At 42.9% G+C, this 27,776-nt stretch overlaps 1 protein-coding gene across 4 annotated transcripts in view; it reads left to right on the top strand.

The window, feature by feature from the left end:
* The window catches only part of KLHL15 (kelch like family member 15), a 47,925-nt gene that overhangs the window by 6,870 nt on the left and 13,279 nt on the right, over positions 1-27,776 (top strand). For all 4 annotated transcript variants that reach the window (XM_055269040.2, XM_063634758.1, XM_055269037.2 and 1 more), the window contains one exon: positions 14,470-15,181. In XM_055269040.2, the coding sequence (XP_055125015.1) occupies positions 14,477-15,181 (705 nt within the window). In that variant the 5' untranslated portion in view covers positions 14,470-14,476. The remainder of the gene's footprint in view (positions 1-14,469; positions 15,182-27,776) is intronic.

The raw sequence follows: 27,776 nt of genomic DNA, 5'->3' as shown, positions 1-27,776 counted from the left end.
GTGACCGCTAATAGAGCTAAAAAGTCTGTCTTTAAATTTGTCTTTTCTTTTATATTGGTATGTTGAGAAGTTGGCTGCTTTGAGATTGTCAAATTTACATTTTTTACTTTATAGGTTAGAAGTGAGAAATGTTATGACTCAGAAATTAATTCTGTTTTTATCCGTAGTAAGCCTTTGCATTCTCTTTTCGATATGCAACTGTGGCATTTTCTGCATAGGCATCAATTTTGGTAGGAGAACAGTTTGGGGATGAAGATAGTATGAAATCATTTAAATTTTTCATTGAGGATAAGTATATCAACCTCTGAGAATCTAGCTTTTGCACTGAATACCTTAAGCTTTTGTATGAATTTTCAAGCAGCTGTGGAAGGAATGTGAAAGCAATAAGTTATTGCTTATGGCATAAACACAGAGGTTAATTTTGAATGTCTTTTAATTAATTGCCTATAATTTTGCCTTCACATCAGAATGGCAGCCTTATAACTGAAAAGGAAGCATTTAATTTCTTTGCCTTTAATTTCCTGTCCAGTTTTACCCCCACCAAACTTCTTTTTTTACTGGTCACTAGAGAGTTTGAAGTGTTCAAAAATTCTGTGATATAAATAGCAGTAATAGTCTTCCAGGGCAGAGGTAGGAAGAGGTTGAGGTTTGTGTGTGCACGTGTGTGTGTGTGTGTGTGTGTGTGTGTGTGTGTGTGTGTTGTCACTTCTACTTTCAGTTGTTCTCAAGCCTGTGGTCTCAGGACTTCTCTGTACTTATTTGTACTCTTAAAAATTAGTGGGGGCTGGGCTTGGTGGCTCACGTCTGTAATCCCAGCACTTTGAGAGGCCGAGGCGGGTGGATCGCTTGAGGCCAGGAGTTCGAGACCAGCCTGGGCAACATGGGGAAACCCCGTCTCTACTAAAAATACAAAAATGAGCCGGGCGTGGTGGTGGACTCCTGTAATCCCAGCTACTCAGGAGGCTGAGGCAGGAGAATCGCTTGAACCCCAGAGGCAGAGGTTGCAGAGATCATGCCACTGCACTCCAGCCTGGGTGCAGAGTGAGACTGTCTCAAAAAATAAATAAACAAATAAAAATTAATTCTATTACATGGTAACCTAAATAACATTTTTTTATGAAAAATAACTTTCCTAAAACAGTTAAGAACTTGGTGAAAAGAGTAGCATTGTTTTAAATTTTTGCAAATCTCTTTAATATCTGGCTTAATAAAAGCCAATGGGCTTCTCATCAGCTTCTGCATTCAGTCTGTTGCAATATCACATACCATGTGTAAACCTCTGGAAAACAGAATGAAAGTGAAAAAGACAACTAACTATTCTTTTTTTTTTTTTGAGACGGAGTCTCGCTCTGTCACCCAGGCTGGAGTGCAGTGGCTAATCTCGGCTCACTGCAAGCTTCGCCTCCCGGGTTCACGCCATTCTCCTGCCTCAGCCTCTCCGAGTAGCTGGGACTACAGGCGCCCGCCACCACGCCCGGCTAATTTTTTGTATTTTTAGTAGAGATGGGGTTTCACCGTGGTCTCGATCTCCTGACCTCGTGATCCGCCCGCCTCGGCCTCCCAAAGTGCTGGGATTACAAGCGTGAGCCACCGCGCCCGGCCCGACAACTAACTATTCTTTATTTATGTATTTATTTTGAGAAGGAGTCTTGCTCTGTTGCCCAGGCTGGAGTATGGTGGCTCAATCTTGGCTCACTGCAACCTCTGCCTCCTGGGTTCAAGCAATTCTCGTGCCTCACCCTCCTGAGTAGCTGGGATCAGATGCACATGCCACTACCCCTGGCTAAGTTTTGTATTTTTTAGTAGAGATAGGGTTTCACCATATTGAACAGGCTGATTTTGAACTCCTGAGCTCAAGTGATCAGCCCACCTCTACCTCCCAAGGTGCTAGGATCACGGATGTGAGCCACTGTGCCCAGCTGACCAATAACTTTAAAAAAATTATTTTGATAATAATTTTGACATTGGGAAGCCCCTTTAGTGGGCACTGGGATCTTTTAGGACAACTGGATTCACTTGTCCCCAGATCATGCTTTGAGAAGCCCTATACTGATCATTCTTAGGCACAAAAATGTGAGGCTTTCTTTTTAGTCAGTACCAAGTTTATGAAACAAGACATATTATTCAGTATTTCTTTCCTGGTAGCATAAGTATGTCTTGTCATTTGGTCTAATTGGTTCCCCTCTTGAAAAAAAAACCCTACTATTTGAAATTCTAAAGGCCATGTATAAAGTGTTGATAACCCTATATGTGAAAAGTAAGGATACAGAATTTTTGTACATTGAACTTTTTTCAGTAAATGTTTTTTCTCAAAGCCTCTTAAATTTTTCCTCCAGCACTCATTGATTTAAAGTGTTATTTAAGGTTTTTGTGTTTTACAGTGATTCGTTTTTTTCTTTTGGGAGAGTGGGGCTACGCACTTCTTGTTGAGCACGCTGCTGCTGCCGCGGCTGTCTCTGCCATTGCAAAGTAGTTCTTATAATAGTTTTCTTCCTTAAATTGATATAATTCTGTACTTAGATTTCTTTTTAGAGACAGGGCCTTGTTCTGTCGCCCAGGCTGGAATGCAATGGCTTCATCGTGGTTCACTGCAGCCTCGACATGGTCAGCGCAAGAGATTTTCCTGCCTTAGCCTCCCAAGTAGCTGGGGCCACAGGAGCATGCCACCCAAGCTCTGCTATTAAAAAAAATTTTTTTTTTTTGCAAAGAAGAGGTCTGACCACGTTGCCCAGGCTGGTCTTGAACTGGATCAAGTGATCCTCGTGCCTTGCCTCCCAAAAATGTTGGGATTACAGGCATGAGGCTGCTGTACCCAGTTAAAGAATTATGTACACAATTTTTTTTTTTTTTTTTTTTTGAGACATGGTGTCACTCTGTTGCCCAGGCTGAAGTTCAGTGGTGGACTATAGCTCATTGCAGCCTTGGCCTCCCGGGCTCAGTTTATCCTCTGACCTGAGCCTCCTGAGTAGCTGGGACTACAGTTGCACACCACCACGTCTGACTAATTTTTGTGTTTTTAGTAGAGGTGGGGTTTTGCCACATTGCCCAGGCTGGCCTCGAATTCCCGGGCTCAAGCGATATGCCCATCTCAGCCTCCCAAAGTGGTGGGATTACAGACGTGAGCCACTGCGCCTGACCCTGATCTGTTACAAATCTGCATTATGATAAACCCTAGGGAGGCATGGAGTCGGTAGAGAGGAGATTGAGGGTTCTCACTTACATTAATTCATTTATTCACCACCCTAACTTGATAATAAGATGATGATTATTAGTAATGTATGGATGGAAACCAAGATTAGGAAGTTAACAGAATTTCTCTAGGTCACACAGTAAGTACTAGTAAGCACTCTGATTTCAGATATTTTGCTTTTCCCGACCACACTATTTTGTATTTTTTGCAAATAGAATCTAATCTTTTTTTTTTTTTTTTTTGAGACAGGCTCTTACTCTGTTGCCCAGACTGGAGTGCAGTGGCGCCATCTCAGCTCACTGCACCCTCTGCCTCCTGAGTTCAAGCAGTCTTCCTGCCTCAGCCTCCCAAGTAGCTGAGACTAGAGGCACACACTACCACGCCCAGCTAATTTTTGTGGAGACGAGGTTTTGATATGTTGCCCAGGCTAGAATCTAGTCTTAACTTTATTTCTAACCACTAGTTCTATGACCTTGAGTAAAAAGTCAGTTCACCCATGGACATTATTACTGTCTTCATCTGTGGAGTTAGAGTTGACCTGGGTCCTGAGTCTTGAGAAACTATACTCAGAAGGTGGGCTGGGGGGTTTCTTCAAAGTTACCTAGATCAGGCTTACTATTTTGGCTATAGTAGTACCACACGAAGGGGCATGATAATAAGCCTTAGTGTTACAGTGTACTTAAGGTCCATGCACCATTCTAAGTGCTTTACATCCATTAACTTATTTAATTATCGCAGCAACCTGTAAGGTAGGTTCTATTAATATTAGTACCCTAATTTCTTTTTTTTTTTTTGAGACATGGTCTCACTCTTGCCCAGGCTGGAGTGCAGTGGTGCCATCTCTACTCACTGCAACCTCCGCCTCCTGGGTTCAAGCGATTCTCCCACCTCAACCTCCCGTGTAGCTGGGATTACAGGCGTGAGCTACAACGCCTAGCCAATTTTTTTTTAATTTGCAGTAGAAATGGGTTTTTGCCATGTTGGCCAGCTGGTCTCGAACTCCTGACCTCAAGTGATCCACCTGCCTCAGCCTCCCAATATGCTGGGATTACAAGCATGAGCCACTGCACCTGGCCAAGTACCCCATTTTTTTTTTTTTTTTTTTTTGAGATGGAGTCTCGCTCTGTTGCCCAGGCTGGAGTGCAGTGGCACCATCTCAGCTCACTGCAAGCTCTGCCTCCCGGGTTCACGCCATTCTCCTGCCTCAGCCTCCCAAGTAGCTGGGACTACAGGCTTCTGCCACCAGACCCAGCTAATTTTTTGTATTTTTAGTAGAGACGGGGTTTCACCATGTTACCCAGGATGGTCTCGATCTCCTGACCTCATGATCTGCCCGCCTTGGCCTCCCAAAGTGCTGAGATTACAAGCGTGAGCCACCATGCCTGGCCTGAAGTACCCCAATTTAAAAATTTTAGATTTTACACTTTTTAAATTAATTAATTAATTTGAAGCGGAGTTTCACTCTTGTTGCCCAGGCTGGAGTGCAGTGGCCCGATCTCAGCTCACTGCAACCTCCGCCTCCCAGGTTCAAGCGATTCTCCTGCCTCAGCCTCCCAAGTAGCTGGGATTACAGGTGCCAGCTACCATGCCCGGCTAATTTTTGTATTTGTAGTAGAGACGGGGTTTTACCACATTGGCCAGGCTGGTCTGGAACTCCTGACCTCAGGTGATCTTCCCACCTCGGCCTCCCAGACTGTTGGGATTATGGGTGTGAGCTGCCGCGTCCGGTCCAGATTTTACATTTTAGAGCACAGGGAGGCTGAGTAGCTTGCCCCAGTGTCACAGAGCTAATAAAAGGTAGAACCATGCTTCAAACCTAGGCATCTGACTCCAGACCTATACCCTTACTTACTACTACCATCTAGAAGACTATCATGTTGGTCACTTAATCACTGAGTGTTTCACTGTTTTCTACTTAATACACGCTTACCATAAAAGTGTAAAGGACTGCTGCTGCTCTAAAGTTGTTAGTCTTATTGATAAATGCACTAAGCTTTTTAGGTAGAAAATAAGTTATGGCATATGTCTCGGCTATCGCAGGTGAGTTTTAAAAGTGTTTAGATCAGACTTTTAGATCAAACTTCACAAATGTGTTGCTGAGACTTTAAAAGTAGCTATAGTTTATTTAACTGGCATGTGTATTTAGTGTGTTGCATATTTACAAAATCATATAAAAAGAATGAGAATTTTAGGACTAAAAATATTTTAGAGATCATGTCTAGTGCTCTTGTTTTTACAGATGCAGAGAGAAGGCCAAGAAAATTTGAGTAACTTACAGATATTTCTGTTCTAAAACTATTAGCACCCTTGGTTATAAGTAGGAAAAATCAACCTAAGGTAGTAAAGAGGAAGAATTTATTCTAAGAATGTAAGGTTCTCTCAGAACCCAAGGGCAGACATAGAACTGGGCTTAGCAACTGGGAGAACGAGGCGTTCAGGAGCACTGCCTGTCCTCCTTTTGACTTTATTCTTTCTCAGTTGACTGCCTTTCTCTGATCTTCAGCCCACATGGCAGACAGAAGTGGGTGCCCACAGTTGCTCTTTGACATGTTCCAGTTCCCGTCATACACAGTCAATACACGTCTCTCTCTTTTTATCTTTGTTTCTCTTTCCCTCGCCTTTGCTAAGTTTCTGTTCATCTTGATTCATATTTCCCACTCCTGTATGACCATGAGTGACTGTGGCCAGGATCACAGAGTGGGAGGCTGCCTGCTAGGAATCTCTCAGCAGGCTGGGTGCCCAGAGGAGAGTGCTGTGTACTCAGGCAGGAGCTGTCTTTACATATGTCTTTGGGGTCTTCTGACTCACAGTTTACCAATCCTCCTCCTCCTCCTTCTCTTTTTTCCCCCACTGCTTCTCTGCCTTATAATATTTCCATCATGGTAAGTATCTGGAACCTTGATTGTTGGTTGTTTTTTTTGTTTTTTTGAGAAAGCATAGTTTCTCCTTTTATAAATTTCCTTTAGATGGAGTATTTTTCAGAAATGTGAATATTAGCTGTTCTGGACCTTTTCAGGTAGTGATTAACTGTTGAATAGAGAGGGTGACTTTGACATGAAGTGAAATACGGTATTTTTAGGCATTGTCAAAATAACATTAATGAAACACAAAGCAGTTTACTCTCAAGTATCTGAACACTAATTTCCAGCCTTCTGTTATTAAATCTTCATTAAATGTGACCAATAAATCTTTTCTTTCAGAGTTGGGGTCTTGTTCTACTGCCAAGGCTGGAGAGCAGTGGCATGATCATGGCTCACTGTAGCCTGAAATTCCTGCCTCAGCCTCCTGAGTAGCTGAGACTGTAGGTGCATGCCACCATGCCCAGCTGATTTTTTTTTTTTTTTTTTAAATTTTGTTAGAGATGGGGTCTGTGTTTCTCAGGCTGGTCTTTCAAGTGATCCTTCTGCCTCAGCCTCCTGAGTTGCTTGGATTACAGGCACAAGCCACCGCTCCCTGCAGACCAATACAGCTTGACAAGGCAGAGTGATCGTTGGTGACCATAATGATCCTGAAAAAAAATGTAATATCAAATTTTTCATCCAGTTTAATTTGTTGTTTTTAATTCTAATTGTTTTTTTCTATTATTATTTTTTTTAGAGACAGGGGCTCGCTATGTTGCTTAGGCTTGTCTCAAACTCCTGGGCTCAAGCAATCCTCCCGCCTTGGCTTCCCAAAGTGTGGGATTACAGGCGTGAGCCCCACACCCAGCCCTATTCTAAATATTTTGAAAACTGATAATTAGTGTGATGTTGATAGGCTTCTTAGAATGGTTATTCAAACACTACACTGTATGAGATTCCTTTTGTTCCCAGTATGCATTTGTGTATGTAGGAAAATTCTTAGCTCATTAATTTTACCTTTAAAAATAATTCAAGCCTGGGTGTGGTGGCTTACGCCTGTAATCCCAGCACTTTGGGAGGCCGAGGTAGGCAGATCTCTCTAGGTCAGGAGTTCGAGACCAGCTGGCCAACATGACGAAACTCCTTCTCTACTAAAAAAAAAAAAAAAAATGAGCCGAGTCTGGTGGCGCGTATCTCTAATCCCAGCTACTTGGCAGGCTGAGGTAGGAGAATCACTTGAACCCAGAAGGTGGAGGTTGCAGTGAGCGGAGATCGTACCACTGCACTCCAGCCTAGGCAACAGAGTGAGACTCTGTCTCAAAAAAAAATTTTTTTTAAGCTGGGTGCAGTGGTGTGCCTACTCAGGAGATTGAGGTAGGAGGATTGCTTGAGCCCAGCGGTTCAAGACTGTTGTGTACTATGATCATGCCTGTGAATAGCTACTGCACTCCAGCCTGGGGAACATAGCAAGACCCTGTCTCTAAAAACTAAATCAATAATTCAGATAAACAAGACCAAACTTGTAGCTTACTTTTATCTTAAATGTATTAGTAAAGTTGTTTTGCCAAGCATTGATTACAGTTTCCAGAATATATATTTTTTCCAAATTATAGATAGCCCTCTCGTGTTCTGCCTTTCCAAATGAAATGATATAGCTTTCGATTAATGGAGTACTAATAAAAATTTGTTATTAATTTCATCTTTTACATACTTTGCTGTCTGAGATAAGTGAACCTTTAATGTGGTAGAATCAATAGGACTTAAAGGTAGGTTAGGGGACAGAAGGGAAGAAAGAGGCACCTCAAACACCTCTTGAGAAGATAGGGAATACTGAAAAATCTGATGTGGAGGCAGAATAGAACTGATTGTTTAGACATGTTGATTTTGAGATGTCAAAATGGGATCATTCCAAAATGGAGCACCCAGAAGTGTCTACTAGGCAGTTGATTCCACATATATATGGACTGGAGTAAGGATGGAGATCTGGACAGAGATTATCCAGGTATTGGTGAAAGTACGTATAAGTAGAAACCATGGATTAGGTGAGCTCATTTAGGGAGACACACACACTGTTTAGGTGAGAAAAGAGGCAAGAACAGAATCCTAGGGAATACCGAAGTTTAAAGGGTAGCTCAAGAAAAGTGAGCCCATGAAGGAGATTGAGAAATGAGCAGCCCAGGACTAGGAAGAGAATCAGGAGCACAGTGTCATAGAGCTGAGAGTGTGATGAGCTGAGCATAATTTATGCTACAGAAGGATCCAGGGAAATGGGGACTAGGATGTAACCTCTGAATTGGACCAATTAGGGCCTTTTAAAGATATTTTTATGAACTTTTTTAAAAGCAATAATACACTTTCATTGGAAATAGATTAGAAAACACAGATTAGCAAATAGGAAGGGATAAAAGTAAAACTACCTGATACTCTTACCGTTTTTTATTTTTAATTTTTTTGAGACAGGATCTTCCTCTGTCGTTCAGGCTGGAGTGCAGTGGCACGATCTCAGCTCACTGCAACCTCCACCTCCCAGGTTCAAGCAATTCCCCTGCCTCAGCCTCCTCCCACCTGAGTAGCTGGGATTACAGGTACCCGCCACCACACCCAGCTAATTTTTATATTTTTAGTAGAGACAGGGTTTCGCCATGTTGGCCAGGCTGGTCTTGAACTCTGACCTCAAGCAATCCGCCTACCTTGGTCTCCCAAAATGCTGGGATTACAGGCGTGAGCCACCGCACCTGGCCTACTCTACTATTTTTAATGTTTTTGGCATTCTATCCTTTTAGACTTTTTTTTTTCTTTTTTTCTTTTTTTGAGACAGGGTCTCACTGTGTCATCCAGGCTGGAATGCAGTGGCACAATCATGGCTCACTGCAGCCTCAACTTCCTGGGCTCAGGTGATTCTCTCATCTCAGCCTCCTGAGTAGCCAGGACTACAGATGTGAGCCACCATGCCCAGCTGATTTTTTTTTTTTTTTTGAGACAGAGTCTTGCTCTGTTGCCCAGGCTGGAGTGCAGTGGCATGATCTTGGCTCACTGCAACCTCCACCTCACAGGTTCAAGCAATTCTCGTGCTTCAGCCTCCCAAGTACTTGGGGTTACAGGCATGTGCCACCACACTTGGCTAATTGTTGTATTTTTAGTAGAGATGGGGTTTCACCATGTTGGCCACACTGGCCTGGAACTCCTGACTTCGTGATCCGCCTACCTTGGCCTCCCAAAGTGCTGGGATTACAGGCGTGAGCCACAGCGCCTGGCCCTTTTTTTTTTTTAAGAGAGTGTCTCACTATGTTGCCGAGGCTGGTCCCGAACTTCTGGCCTCAAGCAATCCTCCTACCTCAGCCTCCTGAAGTGCTGGGATTATAGGCATGAGCCACCATGCCTGCCTTTTCTTATTTATTAACAAGGGTTTTTCTTTTTTTTCTTTCTTTTTTTTTTTTTTTTTTTGAGATGACTTTGGGCTGGGATAACTTGAATAAATGGGTTAATCTGTCAGGAAGTTGAATAAAGGGTATCATGGACAACATATTGATGAAACAAAGTAGTAAATCTAGTGATAGTTTATTCATGAGAGTGGAGAAGTGGCATCTTTTTAGTGTGTACATAGATGCCACCTTTTCCTTCTTGGCAACTGAGGGCTCAGCCAAACCCAGAGTACAGAGGGATTCCCAAATAGCACTTACCTCCATACCTACCACAGTACCTGGCACACAGAAGGGCTCTTCCTTTTAGTAAATGAAATGGGAAGGCATTGACAGAGTGGTGACACTGGCAGTGACAGCCTCCCTAAAGAAGGAGGTAGAGCAAGTGACAGCAGTTGACTGCAGTGCCCGCTGCTTCTCTGGAGGGCATCTAAACACCTAACCAGGGGAAGGACAGAACTTGGGAGATTGGGTCCCAGCAGTGGCAGTGGTGGAAATTCAGAGCCGTAGATGTTGGCTGCCACATCCTTAGTACTCTTTTAGGCTAGTGTGGTTTGTAGATCATGTTCTAGAAAATAGCTGCAACATATGATTCCAAGTCATGAGGTATTCTAGAAAGTGGTTAAAAAATGGCTGTAGTATCCCAGAGATTTGTCCATATCTGTTGTCCTTAGTTTGGGAACATCTTTCATAGGGCATCAGTGTTATACCAGCAGGGAATGCCTCACAACTGTTCAGTGGATGAAACTGCCCAGAGGCACTGAAGATTGGCCCAAGATTAAAGGACCAGTTGGCATAGTTTTTGTTTAGCAGGGCAGGCATGGAGGATAGACAAGAGAGTTAAGGGAAATGAAGGCCCTGGTAAGAAAGTAGTTGCTCTGATATGGGAAGGTCTAAGCTGGAGAAGGACAGAAGTAAAGTTAGGCGATGATAGACCAAATGAAAGGAGAGTAGGAAGGTTAAGTAGGAAGTTGACAGTTAAGATTTCAGATGTAGACCAGTTCTGGATCAGGAACAGGTCCAAGTGGGGTGGGAGTAGGGTTTGCAATGGAATAAGTGGGGAGGTTGTAGGAGTTGAGATGGTCAGGAAGTTTTGACTTACAGTTTTTGGATGGCTGATCTTATGTGAACATTGAAGAGGTGTGAAAGATGACTTAGCCAGGTGTTGAAGTCTTTTTTTTTTTTTTTTTTTTTTTTGAGATGGAGTTTTGCTCTGTCGCCCAGGCTGGAGTGCAGTGGTGCGATCTTGGCTCACTGCAGCCTCCGTCTCCTGGGTTCCAGCGATTCTCCTGCCTCAGCCTCCTAAGTAGCTGGATTACATGTGCCAGTCACCACACCCGGCTAATTTTTGTATTTTTAGTAGAGACGATGTTTCCCCATGTTGTCCAGGCTGGTCTTGAACTCCTGACCTCAGGTGATCCACCCTTCTCAGCCTCCCAAAGTGTTGGGATTACAGGTGTGAGCCACTGAGCCCAGCTTTTTTTTTTTTTTTTTTTTTTTTTTGAGACGGAGTCTTGCTCTGTCGCCCAGGCTGGAGTGCAGTGGTGCAGTCTTGGCTCGTTGTGACCTTCGCCTCCTGGGTTCAGGAGATTTCTCTTGTCTCAGCCTCCGGAGTAGCTAGGACTACAGGCGCCTGCTACCATGTGCGGCTAATTTTTGTATTTGTTTTGTATTTTGTTTTATTTATTCTGAGATGGAGTTTCACTCTTGTCGCCCAGGCTGGAGTGCAGTGGTGCAATCTCAGCTCACTGCAACCTCTGCCTCCCGGGTTCAAGCGATTCTCCTGCCTCAGCCTTCCGAGTAGATGGGATTACAGGTGCCCGCCACCACACCCGGTTAATTTTTATATTTTTAGTAGAGATGGGGTTTCACCACGTTGGCCAGGCTGGTCTCAAACTCCTGACCTTCAGGTGATCCACCCATCTCGGCCTCCCAAAGTGTTGGGATTACAGGCATGAGCCACCACGCCCGGCCCTTAATTTTTGTATTTTTAGTAGAGACAGGGTTTTACCATGTTGCCCAGGCTGGTCTTGAACTCCTGACCTCAAGTGATCCGCCTGCCTCAGCCTCCCAAAGTGCTGGGATTACAGGTGTGAGCCACCATGCCTGGCCCAGGTGTTGAAGTTTTCATCAAATGTTTGAGAGTGATTGATCAGAAGATGTGTATGGAAGTGACAAGGGGTGACAGAAGATGGATTTTTATCTGAGCAAAAGGCCAAGTTTTAGAAAAAGAACAATAGAAAGCTAAGACAAAGAAGGCTTCGAAAGTAGGGCTGTAAGCTCTAAAAGTTTTTTTTTTTTTTTTTTCTAACATGCATGGGAGTAGAGATAGAGGTTGGAGGCAGGAGGCCTGAAAGCTGTGACTTTTAGGAAAACTATGTCTCATTTAAATCAGGTTGAGGAGGGAACTTCCTGTGACCAACCTGAGCATGTAGGAGTTTGTTTATGTTGAAGTAAGGTTCCACAGGGTGCAGTGGAAAGGTTTCGGAGAGAATTCAGGGATGGAGGATGGGTCATTGGGGAGGAAGCTGGGAGCTGTGTAAGGATGGGAATTAAGAAGATAGATGGCCTGGGGTGGGGGTATGTGAAAAGGAGAAAATTAATTTGCTTCATAAATAACCCAGTAGACTGAATTAGTGGCCAGGTGCAGTGGCTCATGCCTGTAACCCCACCAGTTTGGGAGGCCGAGTCAGACGGATCACCTGAGGTCAGGAGTTTGAGACCAGCCTAGCCAACATGGCGAAACCCGTCTTCACTAAAAATAGAAAAATTAGCTGGGCATGTGGCAGGTGCCTGTAGTCCCAGCTACTCGGGAGGCTGAGGCACGAGAATCGCTTGAACCTGGGAGGCGGAGGTTGCGGTGAGCCGAGATTGTGCCACTGCACTCCAGCCTGGATGACAGAGCAAGACTCTGAAAACAAAAAAATAGATTGAATTAGTTTATTCCGCTGTATTTAAGAGATCTAATTATAGTTCTCTGCTATTTTACCTTCATTTCTCTGATATGGAAAGATTTGTTTAATTTCCTTTAAAATTATATATTTATATTTTTAAATATATAAGCATTAAATCATTATTGTTTTTTTTTTTTTTTTTTTTTTTTTGGAGACAGAGTCTCGCTGTCGCCCAGGCTGGAGTGCAGTGGCACGATCTTGGCTCACTGCAGGCTCCGCCCCCGGGGTTCACGCCATTCTCCTGCCTCAGCCTCCCGAGTAGCTGGGACTACAGGCACCCGCCACCTCGCCCGGCTAATTTTTTGTATTTTTAGTAGAGACGGGGTTTCACTGTGTTAGCCAGGATGGTCTCGATCTCCTGACCTCGTGATCCGCCCGCCTCGGCCTCCCAAAGTGCTGGGATTACAGGCGTGAGCCACCGCGCCCGGCCTTAAATCATTATTGTTTTTCAAAGTAAGGGTAATGGGGTAAATGAAAAGAAAGCCCCTGAAAACCTACTACCCAGGGACATTATTTTGGTATATATTTCTCCAGACTTTTTCTCATCTAACAAATATATGTGTATTCAGTTTTCGAAGATGTACTCAGTATACTGCAGTCACTTTTTTTCATACAATATCTGATAAATATTCTTTGTAAAAATAGTTTAACTGTTGACATCATTTTAAATTGTTAAAGTAATTTATTGTAGGACTGTATCGTGTTTTAATAATTTGTTATTGGACTTTTGAATAGTTTCTGATTTTTAAATAATAAGCTTAGATAGAAAAACATTGTATGTACAACTTGGCTATTTATTTGAATATTTCCTTTAGGTAAATTTCTAGGAGTTTTCAGGTATACTTTTTAGTTTCATTTTTGTCCCTTTTCTCATAATTTAGTATTTGGCTGTGAAATCCTTTTTATGTTGCTAATTTTGGAACCTGTTTAAAGTATATTTGATGAACAATATGAAATCAATGGAATAGGCATATATTATTTGTAAGAACAATTTACCATTGTTTGACATATATATATATAAATATATATATAAATATATATATATAAATATATATATAAATATATATATAAATAAATATATATATAAATATATATATAAATATATATATATAAATATATATAAATATATATATAAATATATATATATAATATATATATAAATATATATATAATATATATATAAATATATATATTATATATATATATAAATATATATATAAATATATATATTAAATATATATATAAATAAATATATGTATCTATTTTTTGAGATGGAGTCTCGCTGTCTCCCAGGCTGGCGTGTAGTGGCGTGATCTTGGCTCACTGCAACCTCCATCTCCTGGGTTCAAGCGATTCTCCTGTCTTAGCCTCCCGAGTAGCTGGGACTATAGGTGCATGCCACCACACTGGCTACTTTTTGTATTTTTAGTAGAGTTGGAGTTTCACCATATTGATCAGGCTGGTCTTGAACTCCTGACCTCAGGTGATCCACCCACCTCGGCCTCCCAAAGTGCTGGGATTACAGGTGTGAGCCACCGCGCCTGGCCAACATATATATTTTTAAGAGATAGGGTCTTGCTCTGTTGCCCAGGCTGGAGTGCAGTGGTGCTATCATAGCTCACTGTAGTCTCAAACTCGTGGGCTCAAGGGATTCTCCCACCTCAGTCTCTGAAGAAGCTGGGGCTGCTGGTAATGTGCCACCATGCTCAGCTACTTTTTTTTTTTTTATTGTTATTATTTTGTAGAGACAGGGATTTGCCATCTTGCCCAGGCTGGTCTCCAACTCCTGGGTTCAAGCGATCTTCCTGCCTTGGCCTCCCAAAGTGCTGGGGTTATAGGCATGAACTATTGATATATCTTTAATAGATTGTTTTCCTTAGGTAGGGAAGCCAAAAACATTAGTCTGCAAACCTTTAGATTGTCTTCTCCCAAAGGACTTGTACATTTTGGACTTAGGCAGTAGAATTGAGATAATAGCAAAAATTGTTAAAACTCTTAAGTTAATATTTTCTTCTGAATGCATGGAAGTGTTTAATATTGTTGTCTTTGATTACTTTTTTTTCCAGGTGATTCATGGCAGGGGACGTGGAAGGATTCTGTTCCTCCATCCACGACACCAGTGTCTCTGCTGGGTTCAGAGCACTGTATGAGGAGGGATTGCTTCTTGATGTCACTCTGGTTATTGAAGATCATCAGTTCCAGGCCCATAAAGCACTCCTGGCCACCCAGAGTGATTACTTCAGAATTATGTTTACTGCAGACATGAGGGAACGAGATCAGGACAAAATTCATTTAAAAGGTCTAACAGCTACTGGTTTCAGCCATGTCCTGCAATTTATGTACTACGGAACTATAGAGCTGAGTATGAATACTGTTCATGAGATTCTTCAGGCTGCCATGTATGTTCAACTTATAGAAGTGGTGAAGTTCTGCTGCTCTTTTCTCTTAGCGAAGATCTGCCTAGAAAATTGTGCAGAAATTATGAGACTCTTAGATGATTTCGGCGTAAACATCGAGGGAGTCAGGGAGAAGTTGGACGCCTTTCTGCTAGACAACTTTGTGCCACTCATGTCTAGGCCTGACTTTCTGTCCTATCTGAGCTTTGAGAAGCTCATGTCTTACTTGGATAATGATCATCTGAGCAGGTTCCCAGAGATAGAGCTGTACGAGGCTGTGCAGTCTTGGCTGCGGCATGATAGAAGACGCTGGAGACATACCGATACCATCATTCAGAATATCCGGTTTTGCTTGATGACCCCAACCAGCGTTTTTGAGAAGGTTAGTGCGTTTGCAAGCAATAGACAGTACTCATCATTTAGTTAAGGCAGTATATGTCTTTATAGATAAGATTCACAGACTTAGGAGCCAAGAATGAATAACTTCATTTTGTTATTTCTTACGTTATTCAAGAATGAATAACATAAGAGTACTTTATGTATAAGAAACCTGATTTGTTGTGCATTTAGGTTTTGTAAAATACATTTTGTGGGTGAAAGATAAACCACGTAGGTAGTAGAATAGTTTTATTTTAAAAGTACTTTTAAAGTTGAAGCATAATTACTTTATGCAAAATATTACATGTTTGCTATAGCTTTTCATTTCACAAATTAAATTGGAACCGAGTCAGGCTAGATCTCTTTAAAAATAAATTTAAGTAATACATGCAGAAATTGGCATTGAGAAGAGTTCTGCATGGTATACGTTAATAGAGTTTCTTATTCCTCTAAAATATAGCAAGGACATACAAAATAGTTCTTGAAAACCAATAGGCCCTAATGGTGATTTTCTTCCCTGCTCTTACCTTCTGGTTTTCCCCGTTTTACTGTGAATACTAACTAAATTTGACAATGAAAACATGTTATATGTCTAAAAACATCATTTTGGCATTTCTAAACAAGTAGACTATAACTCTTCTATCTACATTGATCAACCATCCTTGGGCACATTTTACCATGCAAATAGTTCTCTTAAAAATAGTCTTTCTCTGAAACAGCCTTGGCCTTTTTTTGCATGTAAGCATTTTCATTTTTATATCAGAGTTTCACTTGTGATCCTTTCTTGCCCAAAGGTCATAGAGCACTTTTAGTAATTGCTTAACTTAATTGGTTTCTAATCACATGGTTACCTCTGGGGCTCTGTTTACTTCTTGCATCTTCTCTTTTTTCTAGAAAGCACACTGAAAACTTGGTCAGTCACCTTTCATGTTAAATAGTTCCTCAGCTTTAGTTATTAGACCTGGTTATAAAAATACAGTATCTGCAAAGGAGGGTTGTCTACACCATTTGAAAAATAAACCCATTTGCACCTTTGAATAACAGCAGCCTGGCATATTTTTTTTTTTCTCCAAAATGCTGTGAAACTGAGAATTCAGTTTTGTGGATTTTTATCTTTTATTCTCAGAATGTATTGATGTGGCAAAAATAATTGAAACTAAAGAATATATATATATATATATATATATTTTTTTTTTTTGGAGACAGAGTCTCGCTCTGTCACCCAGGCTAGAGTACAGTGACGCGATCTTGGCTCACTGCAACCTCCGCCTCCCGGGTTCAAGCGATTCTCTTGCCTCAGCCTCCCGAGTAGCTGGCATTACAGGCGTCCACCACTGTGCCTGGCTAATTTTTGTGTTTTAGTAGAGACAGGGTTTCACCATCTTGGCCAGGCTGGTCTCGAACTGCTGACCTCATGATCCACCCGCCTCGGCCTCCCAAGGTGCTGGGATTACAGGCGTGAGCCACCCTACTCGGCCAAGAATATATTTCTTTTATTTTTTTGTTCAGTGATAATCAGCCCCACATCAATTATGTAAATCATTTGTCTCTGATGTTTTGATTTTTTTTCCTGTTGTTTTTATTGCTCTTTTTCCCTGGGGAATCCTGTTTTGTTTTGTTTTGTTTTTGTTTGTTTTGTTTTGTTTTGAGAGGAGTCTCACTCTGGCCCTGGAGTGCAGTGCTTTGATCTCAGCTCACTGCAGCCTCCACCTCCTGGGTTCCAGCAATTCTCTTGCCTCAGCCTCCTGAGTAGCTGGGATTACAATTACCCACCACCACGCCTGGCTAAGTTTTTGTGTGTGGAGATTCTTAACTCTTCCTTTGGTAGTAACAGATTTGAGCAGTGACCTAATAGTGTAGGGAAGGGGGCATTCTGCCTCAACCCAAGGAAAAGCCCCCATTCGTTCTAGGGACACAAGTCATGTCCTCCAGCTATGCTGAAATCTTTGGGTTTATCCTTCTGCAGTATCTATGTAGTCCTCTACTGGATTTTCTCCTTAGGTGAAGATAAGATTGTCTTAACTTTTTTTTTCTTTTTTTTAGTATACTTTTTTCTTTTTTAATATTTAACATTTTTTTGTAGAGACAGGGTCTCACTGTTGTCCAGGCTGGTCTTGAGCTGGCCTCAAGCGATCCCCCTGCCTCAGCCTCCCAGAGTGCTTGGATTATAGATGTGAGCCACCGTGCCTGGCCAGATTGTCTTAATTTTTGTACTAAGTATTCTGTGGTACTATCATCGAAGAGGCCAAGGCTTCCAAATTTCCTGAGTTCCTTAGAGGCAGCAATACTGTTATCTGAACACTGCGTGCGCACGCGAGCGCACACACACACACACACACACACACGTATTTATGCTAGGTCATGCACTAAGTGTTCTTACTGTACACATAGGTACCATCTACATGTTTTTTGGGGGTTGTTTTTTTTTTTTTTTTTTTTTTTTTGAGACGGAGCCTCACTCTGTTGCCCAGGCTGGAGTGCAGTGGCGCGATCTCGGCTCACTGCAAGCTCCGCCTCTAGGGTTCACGCCATTCTCCTGCCTCAGCCTCCTGAGTAGCTGGGACTACAGGCACCCGCCACCATGCCCGGCTAATTTTTTTGTATTTTTTTTTAGTAGAGACGGGGTTTCACTGTGTTAGCCAGGATGGTCTCGATCTCCTGACCTCGTGATCCGCCCGCCTCGGCCTCCCAAAGTGCTGGGATTACAGGCGTGAGCCACCCGCACCCGGCCATGCATCTACATGTTATCCTCATTTTGTAGATAAGGAAACAGGCACAGAAAGGTTAAGGATCTCATTCCAGACCAAGTGGCACTGTCCAGACTGAAAGCCAGGGCAGCTGCTTCCCAATCTGGGACTTCCTGTTACAGCTAATAGAATAGGGAGAAGACCCTAAAGTGCAGGAAGCATGCTGTTAACCTGTGGCCCAGCCTGGGTCATTCAGAAGTTGTTAAAGAGCTATGAAAATTCTAAACTGTTTGCATTAACAAAACATAGCCTAAGGGCAAGTGTATGTTACAGAGTTGTAAAAATTCTAAGGTGTTTACATGAGCAAAACGTAGCCGAAGGGCCAGGAAGGGTGGCTTACACCTATAATCCCAGCACTTTGGGAATCCTAGGCAGGAGGGTTATTAGAGCCCAGGAGTTGGGGAACAGCCTAGGCAACGTAGGCAAACCTATCTCTACGAAAAATTTAAAGATTAGTTGGGTGTGGTGGCACATGTCTGGAGTCCCAGCTACAGGGGAGTTTGAGGTGGGAGGGATTGCTTGAGCCCAGGAGGTTGAGGTTGCAGTGAGCCACGGTCGTGCCACTGCATTCCAGCCTGGGCGATAAAGTGAGAACCTGTTCCCCCCAATCCCCTACCCCACCCCATCCAAAAAAAAAGAAAACATAGCCTAGGAAATTTAATGGCACTGAAAAATATATATAAAGTGTGGGAAAACTTTGATATGAAAGCACAAATCTTGGGTTTTCACTGAAATAATCAAAGAAATTGAAATTTTAAGGATCTTGTCCTTCTGACATAGTTATTTAAGGATTTTTTTTTTTTTTTGAGACGGAGTCTCGCTCTGTCGCCCCGGCTGGAGTGCAGTGGCACAATCTCGGCTCACTGCAAGCTCCGCCTCCCGGGTTCACGCCATTCTCCTGCCTCAGCCTCTCCGAGTAGCTGGGACTACAGGCGCCCGCCACCACGCCCGGCTAATTTTTTTGTGTGTATTTCTAGTAGAGACGGGGTTTCACCGTGGTCTCGATCTCCTGACCTCGTGATCCGCCCGCCTCGGCCTCCCAAAGTGCTGGGATTACAAGCGTGAGCCACCGCGCCCAGCCTATTTAAGGATTTTTATGACTCATTTGATCTATAGTGGATTCCTAGTTTTAAAACTAGACTATAGTTTCAGTTTTTACTTATGCAAATGTCTGCGGCATGTATTTTTACTAGCTCTGATGGTCTTTGCACATGTTAACAGATAAGGCCTGACATTTGTCATTCTGAATTTCAGTGATGTGAAGATTTAAATAGTTTCAACTGCTTTCTTTGGTCTTTGGTTTTTCAAAAACAATGATTGTTTTATTGAAAACATTTTATGAAGTAAATGTATATTTGGCAAAATGCATATTATACTTTTATTTATTTATTTTTTTTGAGACAGAGTCTTGCTCTGTCGCCCAGGCTGGAGTACAGTGGCGCGATCTCAGCTCACTTCAAGCTCCACCTGCCGGGTTCACGCCATTCTCCTGCCTAAGCCTCTCGAGTAGCTGGGACTACAGGCACCTGCCACCACGCCCTGCTAATTGTATTTTTAGTAGAGACAGGATTTCACCTTTTTAGCCAGGATGGTCTCGATCTCCTGACCTCGTGATTCTCCCTCCCGCCTTGGCCTCCCAAAGTGCTGGGATTACAGGCTTGAGCCACCGCACCCTACCTATATTTCTTTCTTCTTTTTTTTTTTTTTGAGACGAGTCTTGCTCTGTCTCCTAGGCTGTAGTGCAGTGGGGCGATCTTGGCTCACTGCAACCTCCGTCTCCCGGGTTCAAGTGATTCTCCTGTCTCAGCCTCCTTAGTAGCTGGGATTACAGGTGTGTGCCATCACGCCCTGCTAATTTTTGTGTTTTTAGTAGAGACGGGGTTTTGCCATGTTGGCCAGGCTGGTCTCAAACTCCTGACCTCAAGTGATCTGCCCACCTTGGCCCCCCAAAGTGCTGGGATTACAGGCGTGAGCCACCGTGCCCGGCCTATACTTGACTTTTTTGTACATAAAAGATTTTTAAAGCAAAATTGTTATTCATTAAAATACTCATATGTTGATTCTCTAGTACAGTGACATTTAATATTTTTGAACCCAGGGTATCTTCAGTATTATAAATATGCATAAGGTAAGATTCAGCATCCCAATGATCCCCTTAGAAATTGTATTAATATGTAAAATACAGTATCTTACATAATCATAAAATCTTTCAATTTCTCAAAGGGAAAGAAATCTATTTTAAATCCGATAAAGAGAAAAAACACATTAGTTCAGCTTTGTATTTAGGATTTTATAGTTGATTTTTCATTGGCTATTAAGGAAGTAGATTATATAGAAGTATTCTGCTTTAAATAAAGCCATCATGCTTATTCCAAATATTTTATTTTATAAACTGGCTCATGATAGACCCCTTAATGTACTTTTTTCCCAATCTGTTAAATGTAATTCAGTATATCCCCCCAAAATTGGATTTCTGTAACTTACAGAGAATTTATTATAAGAATATTCACAACTTTGGGCCGGGTGTGGTGGCTCACGCCTGTAATCCCAGCACTTTGGGAGACCGAGGCAGGCGGATCACAAGGTCAGGAGACCGAGACCATCCTGGCTAACATGGTGAAACCCCATCTCTACTAAAAAATACAAAAAAGTAGCTGGGCGTGGTAGCGGGCGCCTGTAGTCCCAGCTACTCGGGAGGCTGAGGCGGGAGAATGGCGTGAACCCGGGAGCCGGAGCTTGCAGTGAGCCGAGATCGTGCCACTGCACTCCAGCCTGGGCGACAAGAGTGAGACTCCATCTCAAAAAAAAAAAAAAAAAAAAAGAATATTCACAGCTTTGAGATAATTTTGATAGCTGATAAAGATGACTTCACTATTTTGGAAAATCTAAGCATCTGTAAAAATTAATGCCTCAGAAAAGCTTTTTATTTATTTATTTATGTATATTTTTGAGATGGAGTCTCACTCTGTCACCCAGGCTGGAGTGCAGTGGTATGATCTCGGCTTACCGCAACCTCCGCCTCCTGGGTTCAAGGAATTCTCCTGCCTCAGCATCCCTAGTAGCTGGGATTACAGGCGTGCACCGCCACACCCAACTAATTTTTGTATTTTTAGTAGAGATGGGGTTTTACATTGGCCAGGCTGGTCTTGAACTCCTGACCTCAGATGATCCGTCCACCTCAACCTCCCAAAGTGCTGGAATTACAGGTGTGAGCCACTGCACCCGGCGAGAAAAGCTTTTTAACATTTTTAAAAAAATATCTAATTTAGGGAGCAGAATTAGTTTTTTTTGTTTTTTTTTGAGACAGGTTCTCACTCTGTTGCCTGGGCTCAAGCGATCCTCCCACCTCAGCCTCCCAAGTAGCTTGGACTACAGGTGCACACGACCATGCCTGGCTAATTTTTTGTAGACATGGAGTTTTGCCATGTTGCCCAAGCTGAATTTGTGGCTTTAAAAGCTACATTTTAAAATGGGGATAAGGGGTCCTGGACTCACCTTGAAACTGACAGAATTCAAAAATGGCAAATTAGGCATCCAAAGTACACATTACTTAGAATGTAGTAGCTCCCACAACTGGTCTTCACAAAACACTGATAATCTTCCACATATTTTCTCTATGAGCATAGTTGATCTTTATAGTATTAACAATAGCCTATGACACATAAGGACAGTTATTGTCCTTAATATAATCTCATGCTTAGGTGATATGCTGTTCTGGTTAATTGAGGCACAACCCATTTGGTAAATGAAATTGCCTGGGCAAAGCCACATCTGTGTAAACTGTAGGTGCTGTATGCCCCTCCAGAATTCCTTCACTTAGGCATTGGAACATGTTTTAACTAGTCCAGCACTTGACCAATGCAAAATTTCTGTCCAGGAAACCATCACCTGCAGTGTTACCATAATTTAGCCAAAAACTCTTTGGAAAAAAACAGTTCATTTATATCTAATGACTTCAGCTAGAGCCAGATAAATCTAGAGAAGTAGAAATTTCCCTCTAACCCTCAGTTTTGGAAGTACATGAGAAATATAAGCCCTCAGGTTTAGAAGTATGTGAGAAATATAAGCAGTGCTGTGTTTGACAGTAACAAACTTTATTTATTTATTTATTTTATTTATTTATTTTGAGATGGAGTCTCACAGGCTGGAGTGCAGTGGCGCAATCTCTGCTCACCGCAACCTCCAGCTCCCTGGTTCAAGTGATTCTCCTGCCTCAGCCGCCCAAGTAGCTGGGGTTACAGGCACGCACTACCACGCCCAGCTAATTTTTGTATTTTTAGTAGAGACGGGGTTTCACCATGTGGGCCAGGCTGGTCTCGATCTCCTGACCTCGTGATCTGCCCGCCTCAGCCTCCCAAAGTGCTGGGATTACAGGTGTGAGCCACCATACCCGGCCGGGCCAACTATTTTAAAGACAGTAACCTCTGTTTCAAATGTGAGATTTGATTAGAATTTCTAATAAGCTTGAGTTGTTTTTGAAAAAGTTTTAAATCGCCTTCAGATACCAGATAATACGCAGCTAGAACTTGAAATTGCTTAAATTAACAATGAACTCACCTCTTGGAGTGAAAGCATAGAGATGAGCAGGTTTTCTGTTAGAAACTAGGTCAGTGGGTTAAGTGTACTTTCTCAGTTAACTTAATGTCTTTTTCTGCATTAGACTCCTTTTTGCCAACCCTTCCTCCCCAACCCCATGGACTTTGGAAGATTGTAATTAATGCATGTGCAGTTCTTTAGAAATCACTCAAGGTGTTTTTCTCCTCTAAAGTTTTCTGCCTTTTATGTATAGATTTAGAGTGCTCTTATTTTCTACCTTTGACTTGCATTCACTCCAGGTTCACAGATTCCTGAAGAGTGCCTGTAATCTAGGTATTGACTACTATTAGGGCCTTAGGAAAGATAGTATCTTGGGGAGTGTATTAGACAGGAACCTCTTGAAAATTGGAGTGTAAAAATTCAATCTTACTTGCTGATTCTCTTTTTTTTTTTGAGACGGAGTCTCGCTCTTTCGCCCAGGCCGGACTGCAGTGGTGCCATCTCGGCTCACTGCAAGCTCCGCCTCCCAGGTTCATGCCATTCTCCTGCCTCAGCCTCCCGAGTAGCTGGGATTACAGGCGCCCGCCACCGCGCCTGGCTAATTTTTTGTATTTTTAGTAGAGATGGGGTTTCACCGTGTTAGCCAAGATGGTCTCGATCTCCTGACCTTGTGATCCGCCCGCCTCAGCCTCCCAAAGTGCTGGGATTACAGGCGTGAGCCACCACGCCCGACCTCTCTTTTTAAATAAAAGATGAAAACAAGCATAGGACAACTGGAAATTAAAAAGGAAGATGTGGAACAGGGACAGCTTTGTTGACATTTAAAAGGAGAAAACCGTGGCCAAGCACAGTGGCTCATGCCTGTAATCCCAGCACTTTGGGAGGCCGAGGTGGGCGGATCACCTGAGGTCAGGCGTTTGAGACCAGCCTGGCCAACATGGTGAAACTCTGTCTCTACTAAAAATACAAAAAAAATTAGCTGGGCTTGGTGGTAGGCGCCTGTAATCCCAGCTACACGGGAGGCTGAGGCAGGAGAATCCGCTTGAACCCAGGAGGCGGAGGTTGCAGTGAGCCGAGACTGCGCCACTGCACTCCAGCCTGGGCGACAAGAGTGAAACTCCGTCTCAATAAATAAATAAAATTTTTAAAAAATGAGAAAACTCTTTTTAAGAAACTGGAAGAAAAAAGCAAATGATAAGCAGAAATAGAAAAGGATCAGAGAGTCTGGAAATGACTGGAGAAAAGGTTTGGAGCAGGGAAAGAAGAAGGGGAAGTACTATGAGTTAAGGCTTTTAAGTTTTAGTTTCAAATTTATTATTCAGAAAATGCCACTTGTGTAATAGGTAAGCATTGCTCATTCAAAAGTTAGAGGATGAAACCTTTTATTTGGCTTTCCTGTTCTATCATAAATAGGAAAAAAATCCCTCATAAGTTGTGAATTCTATAACTTAGTTGTACTATCTAAATATTAATATAACCAGAAAATAAAAAGATGGTCGTAAGTCACATCTGTAATCCCAGCACTTTGGGAGGCCGAGGCGGGCAGATCACGAGGTCAGGAGATCAAGACCATCCTGGCTAACACAGTGAAACCCCATCTCTACTAAAAAATACAAAAAATTAGCCGGGCATGGTGGCGGGCACCTGTAGTCCCAGCTACTCGGGAGGCTGAGGCAGAAGAATGGCGTGAACCTGGGGGGCGGAGCTTGCAGTGAGCCGAGATCGCGCCACTGCACTCCAGCCTGGGCGACAGCAAGACTCCGTCTCAAAAAAAAACAAACAAACAAACAAAAAAAAAAAAACTGCTGGGCATGGTGGCACACGCCTGTAATCCCCCAGCACTTTGGAAAGCCAAGGCGGGCGGATCACAAGGTCAGGAGTTTGAGACCAGCCTGACCAACATGGCAAAACCCCATCTCTACTAAAAATATAAAAATTAGCCAGGCCATGGTGGTGTGTGCCTGTAATCCCAGCTACTGAGGAGGCTGAGGCAGGAGAATCGCTTGAACCTGGGAGGCAGAGGTTGCAGTAGGCTGAGATTGTGCCACTGTACTCCAGCCTGGGTGACAGAGTGAGACTCCGTCTCAAAACAAAAAAAAACAACAAAAAACACATTTTCTACCTTGGAGGCTTGTTAGGGTTTTTTGTTTGTTTGTTTGTTTGGTGGGGATGGGTTTTTTTTTGTATTTTTTAGTAGAGACGGGGTTTCACTCTGTTAGCCAGGATGGTCTTGATCTTCTGACCTCGTGATCTGCCCGCCTCAACCTCCCAAAGGGATGGGGTTTTGCCATGTTGTCTTTGCTGGTCTCAACTCCTGGCATCAAACCGTCCTCCCGCCTCAGCCTCCCAAAGTGCTGGGATTATAGGCATGAGCCGTGGCACTTGGCTAAGCCTTGTTAGTTTCTTTTTCTAAAATTTAAAAAAAAAAAATTTTTTTTTTTTTTTTTTTTTGAGACAGAGTCTCACTCTGTTGCCCAGGCTGAAGTGGAATGGCACAATCTCGGCTCCCTGCAACCTCCACCTCCCGGGTTCAAGTGATTCTCCTGCCTCAGCCTCCCGAGTAGCTGGGACTACGGGTGCACACCACCACGCCCAGCTAATTTTTGTATTTTTAGTAGAGATGTGGTTTCACCATGTTGGCCAGGCTGGTCTTGAACTCCTGAGCCCGCCTCCCAGAGTGCTAAGTCTACAGGCATGAGCCACTCCCCCTGGCCAAAAATTTTATTTTTTTAGAGACGAGGTTTTGCCTTGTCGCCCAGGCTGCAGTGCAGTGGTACCATCATAGCTCACTGCTGCCTTGAATCCCTGGGCTCAAGTGATCCTCCCACCTCGGCCTCCTGAGTAGCTGGGACTACAGGAGCACACCACTATGCCCAGCCTTTTACATTTCTAATAGTGTTCTATTACTATTGCACTGAAATTGGAAGGAAATTAGACTTTGTAAGCACATTTATTCTTTAAATATTTTTTACTCTCTAGAAGGGTTGAAGGGATAGAGAACTTTACCAAATTGTGCTAAAACTCTTAGAATGTTGCCCTGAGGGCACCTCTCCCTCGCCCCTATTTACCCTGGTCACTTTACTTCTGAAGTTCACTTCTGAAGTTCAGTTCACTTTTGACTTTGCCTGCTTGGAGAGAAGAGGGTGAGTAAATTCTTACTACAATTTATCTTTATTTACCATTTGGTATTTGACTATAAATACAGTATTACTGAAAGGATTTGTGCTTAGCATGAACTGATTTTTCATAGCTTTATCCTTGGTCATTAACTCAGTTTTTCAAGACAAAGGGATTAATTAAAGGCGTATTGCATCTAGCTTTTTTTGTGATGATTTTGTTTTACGTAAATCAATATAAGCTTTAGTTCTGAGCAAGATTTTACAAATAAAGACTTTTCATACTAGGGTAGATAGTTTTGCAATATAGCATCTAAAGACTGCTCCATGTTTTACTGAGAATCAAAATTATATCAAATGTAGCTGATAACAGGGTTTTTTTGTTTTGTTTTGTTTTTTGAAATGGAGTCTCGCTCTGTCACTCAGACTGGAGTGCAGCAGTGCAATCTTGGCTCACTGCAACCTCCGCCTCCCGGGATCAAGCGATTCTCCTACCTCAGCCTCCTGAGTAGCTGGGATTACAGGTGCCCCCACCACGCCCAGCTAATTTTTGTATTTTTTTTTTTTTTTTTTTGAGACGGAGTCTCGCTCTGTCGCCCAGGCTGGAGTGCAGTGGCGCCATCTCGGCTCACTGCAAGCTCCGCCTCCCAGGTTCACGCCATTCTCCTGCCTCAGCCTCCCAAGTAGCTGGGACTACAGGCGCCCGCCACTACGCCCGGCTAATTTTTCTGTATTTTTAGTAGAGACGGGGTTTCACCTGTTAGCCAGGATGGTCTCGATCTCCTGACCTCGTGATCCGCCCGCCTCGGCCTCCCAAAGTGCTGGGATTACAGGCGTGAGCCACCGCGCCCGGCCCAATTTTTGTATTTTTAGTAGAGACAGGGTTTCGCCATGTTTGCCAGGCTAGTCTCTTACTCCTGACCTTGTGATCCGCCTGCCTGGCCTCCCAAAGTGGTGGGATTACAGGTGTGAGCCACCACGCCCGGCCTGAAATGGTTTTTTTCAACATTAAAGCACCACGATAGCAACTATTTGGGAAGATTGTATCATGGTGGAGAGGAGATGATAAAACTGACAACCAAGACTCAGTCTGGATACCTCCTTGTACTTGTCATTCGAGCGATTAGGTTAGCATTTTTTGGATGTAGAAAGGGCCAGAGAGGTGCCTGTTCACACAGGTAACCTCTTTTATAGGGCCAGGCACCATCTTAAGTTCAGGAATTGCTCCCCCACTCCCACCCCTTCTGATAGATAAACTAATAAAAGGTATTTTGTTTCTTTGATTTAATATAAGCATATTGGATATTTTAAAAACTATTTCGTGGCCGGGTGTGGTGGCTCATGCCTGTAATCCCAGCACTTTGGGAGGCCGAGGCAGGCAGATCACCTGAGGTTAGGAGTTCGAGACCAGCCTGGCTAACATGGTGAAACCCCATTTCTACTAAAAATACAAAAAATTAGCCGGGCATGGTGGCATATGCCTGTAATCCCAGCTACTCGGGAGACAGAGGCAGGAACATCACTTGAATTCAGGAGGTGGAGGTTGCAGTGAGCCAAGATCGCACCATTGCAGTCCAGCTTGGGCAACAAGTGAAATCCTCTCAAAAAAAAAAATTTTTTTTTTTTTTTTCTTCCCAAAATGTGTATCTTGAATTGGCTGGCTAGGCTGGGCACGGTGGCTCACGCCTGTAATCCCAGCACTTTGGAAGGCTGAGGCAGGCAGATTATGATGTCAGGAGTTCAAGACCAGCCTGGCCACATAGTATTCAAATTCTTAAGTTTTAAAGGTAATTTATATATACCGTCTTTAATTTTGAGAGAATTAAAATGTAACTTGCAATATAATTAAAATAGGGATTTCCACAGAGTTTACTACCTTTATTTGATTAAAAAAAATCTGGAATTAAAAAAATATATACTCTAACTGGCTACAGTCTAGAAATATTTTAGGCTTTTAGCCAGCCTTTTTTTTTTTTTTTTTTATCTTCTTGAGACAGAGTCTCGCTCTGTTGCCCAGGCTGGAGTGCAGTGGCGTGATCTTGGCTCACCACAACCTCTGCCTTCCGGGTTCAAGCAATTCTCCTGCCTCAGCCTCCCGAGTAACTGGGACTAAAGGCGCACAACAACATGCCCGGATAATTTTTGTATTTTTAATAGAGACCGGGTTTCACTATGATACAACATTTTGACAGTGAATGGA

This window comes from Symphalangus syndactylus, chromosome X (assembly GCF_028878055.3).
Source record: "Symphalangus syndactylus isolate Jambi chromosome X, NHGRI_mSymSyn1-v2.1_pri, whole genome shotgun sequence".
In the NCBI taxonomy this organism is placed as follows: Eukaryota; Metazoa; Chordata; class Mammalia; order Primates; family Hylobatidae; genus Symphalangus; species Symphalangus syndactylus.
This window is presented reverse-complemented; position numbering and strand designations above follow the sequence as displayed.